Here is a 2,128-nt window from a genome sequence, read left to right as displayed (position 1 = left end):
ATCATCAATCCATCTGATTTTGCTGGAATGATTTAAATCGGTTTTAATGTTTTACACATTGAATATTTTATTGCAGCATCTTGTCTCGTCATATTTGTAACTATTGTTTGCCTCGGTAAAATGTTTGTGTTTAATAGTATTTAGAGTTCGTTTAGTACTTTATATTTCAGTTTTGTGTATCATAGATGTTCATAATGTTAGTATAACACATGTTAAGTTCCTCATCCATACATCTGATTTTGTTCTGCTGCTTTTAGTTTGATCCTGATAAGATCTCCAGTGCTGGAATGATTTAAATCAATGTTTTCATGTGTTCCCACTTACTTTAGGTGGAATGAAGAATTCCAAGTAGTACTCCTCTCCCCGCTCGCTGCCCTCCCGGTCCCTTTCTTTGAGGACCAGGCGACACTTGTGCCAGCGCCCCCCCCTCCAGGGCACGTTCCCCCCGCTGATGAGCAGCGGCACCGGGCCGCCGTGAGCCGCGGCGGAGAAGGCCGAGGCCGAGTTGTTGTTGTCCGTGCCGTGGTGCAGCAGACCGAACGAGAAGCCGGGAAAGCCGTGGCTCCCGCTCAGCTCGTCGCTCGATGAGCTGACGCTCACCCCGCCCTCCCGCACCAGCCGGCCCACCTTCCTCGGCGGCCCCAGGGCGGCGGCGGCGGAGGCGCTGCTCGGAGGCAGCGTGGAGGAGGCGGAGTGAGGGCCGGCGGAGGTCGGGGTGAGGACGGGGGGAGGGGATCGGGACAGTCTGAGCTTCTCGAGACGATGGCTCCACTTCTCCTTCTCGCCTCCTTCGCCGTTGCTCCGCCGCCGATCCCTCGCCGCGTCGGAGAGAGACAGAGAGGTGGCGCTGCTCGAGGACGAGGGGGGCAGCGAGGAGGACGACGAGTGGGGGAGGGAGAGGGGCATGGACAGAGACACGGGCATGGAGGAGGTGGGCGTGGGGGGCTGCGTACCAGAGTTCCTCTTTGACACCAGGGCGGCGTCCTGCACACCCATGGTGTAGCTGTAGCTGGAGGGCAGCTGGCTCTGGGCGGAGTCGCTGGAGGAGCTTCGCCAGTGCAGGATGCCGCGGACACTCCCCCGCACACTACGACCCACACTCCGCAGAGAAAACCGCTTCTTCAGTTTGTTTTTGGAGGAGTTGGGCGTACTGTTGCCTTTGGAGCCGGGCGGAGGAGAGGCCGAGGAGGGGGGAATCTGAGTGTGGGAGGGGTCGGCACCGTCCCCCTCTGCAGACTCCCGCTCATCTGGCTCAACGTCTTCCTCCACGGACGCCACCCCCAACCAGCTGTCCTCCTCTTCCTCGACTGGGGCTTCCCCGTTCCCAGGGGCAAACATACCCCCCCTCTCTTCACGCCTCCCGTTGTTCCCCCCCACCGAGGAGCAACACGACGACGACGAGGATGGAGGCAGGACTTGGCAGTGGGCGTACGAGTCTTGAAACCTGTCCCCGCTGCGGCTCTCCAGGACCAGCCGTGCCGGCGCAGGCTTGGATGAGGCGCGTGGCGTGTTAGTCGGGGGGCACGGGAGGACAGCCCCCCCGGACAGGGGTGAGACCGCGTCCTCTTCCAGGGAAGTAGCATCTGACTGGGGAGCCCAGCTCGCCATGTCGTCCCTCCCTGAAGCACAGCTCGGCGGGAGCGCCCCCTCCAGCTCACTCTGGAAGTGGCGCACGAAGCGGTCGGTGAAGCGCCGGCAGAAGGTGGCCGCCGAGTCGGGGGTGTAGTGGGGGTTTTCCAGGAGAAAAGCCCGGAAGTGGCGTGCAAAGTCGCCGGCGGCAACGCGGGCATGGAGCTCACAGAATTCGGTCCAGCTCAGGCAAGGCGAGGGAGACGGTGTCGGGGTGTCGGACAGGGAGGATGGGTGAGCCTGGGGGGGAGGGCTCCCCAGAGGGGGTAGAGGGGGGGGCCGGGACGACAGGGGCAGCAAGGAGGGAGATGGAGGGGACGGAGATGGGGAGGGCGAGGGAGGTAGGGGAGAAGAGTTTGCCGCCCGCGGGCTGGGCGGGGTTAAAAGAGAACCGTTCATTGTGATTGGCTGATGGTCTATCAAATCACTTCAAACATACGACAGAAAGCTGAAGGGATTGCACAGCTGGGGTAACTGAGTGGGGGGCTGGGGGAAGGGG

General features: G+C 61.1%; 1 protein-coding gene across 1 annotated transcript in view; it reads right to left on the bottom strand.

Moving 5' to 3' along the window:
• Positions 1-2,128, bottom strand: part of sh2b1 (SH2B adaptor protein 1) — a 33,742-nt gene that overhangs the window by 17,051 nt on the left and 14,563 nt on the right. The window contains 1 exon segment of the mRNA XM_032511870.1: positions 325-2,115. Within this exon segment, the coding sequence (XP_032367761.1) occupies positions 325-2,028 (1,704 nt within the window). The 5' untranslated portion in view covers positions 2,029-2,115.

The sequence above is a fragment of the Etheostoma spectabile genome, unplaced genomic scaffold (assembly GCF_008692095.1).
Source record: "Etheostoma spectabile isolate EspeVRDwgs_2016 unplaced genomic scaffold, UIUC_Espe_1.0 scaffold50, whole genome shotgun sequence".
NCBI classification, from domain to species: domain Eukaryota; kingdom Metazoa; phylum Chordata; class Actinopteri; order Perciformes; family Percidae; genus Etheostoma; species Etheostoma spectabile.
This window is presented reverse-complemented; position numbering and strand designations above follow the sequence as displayed.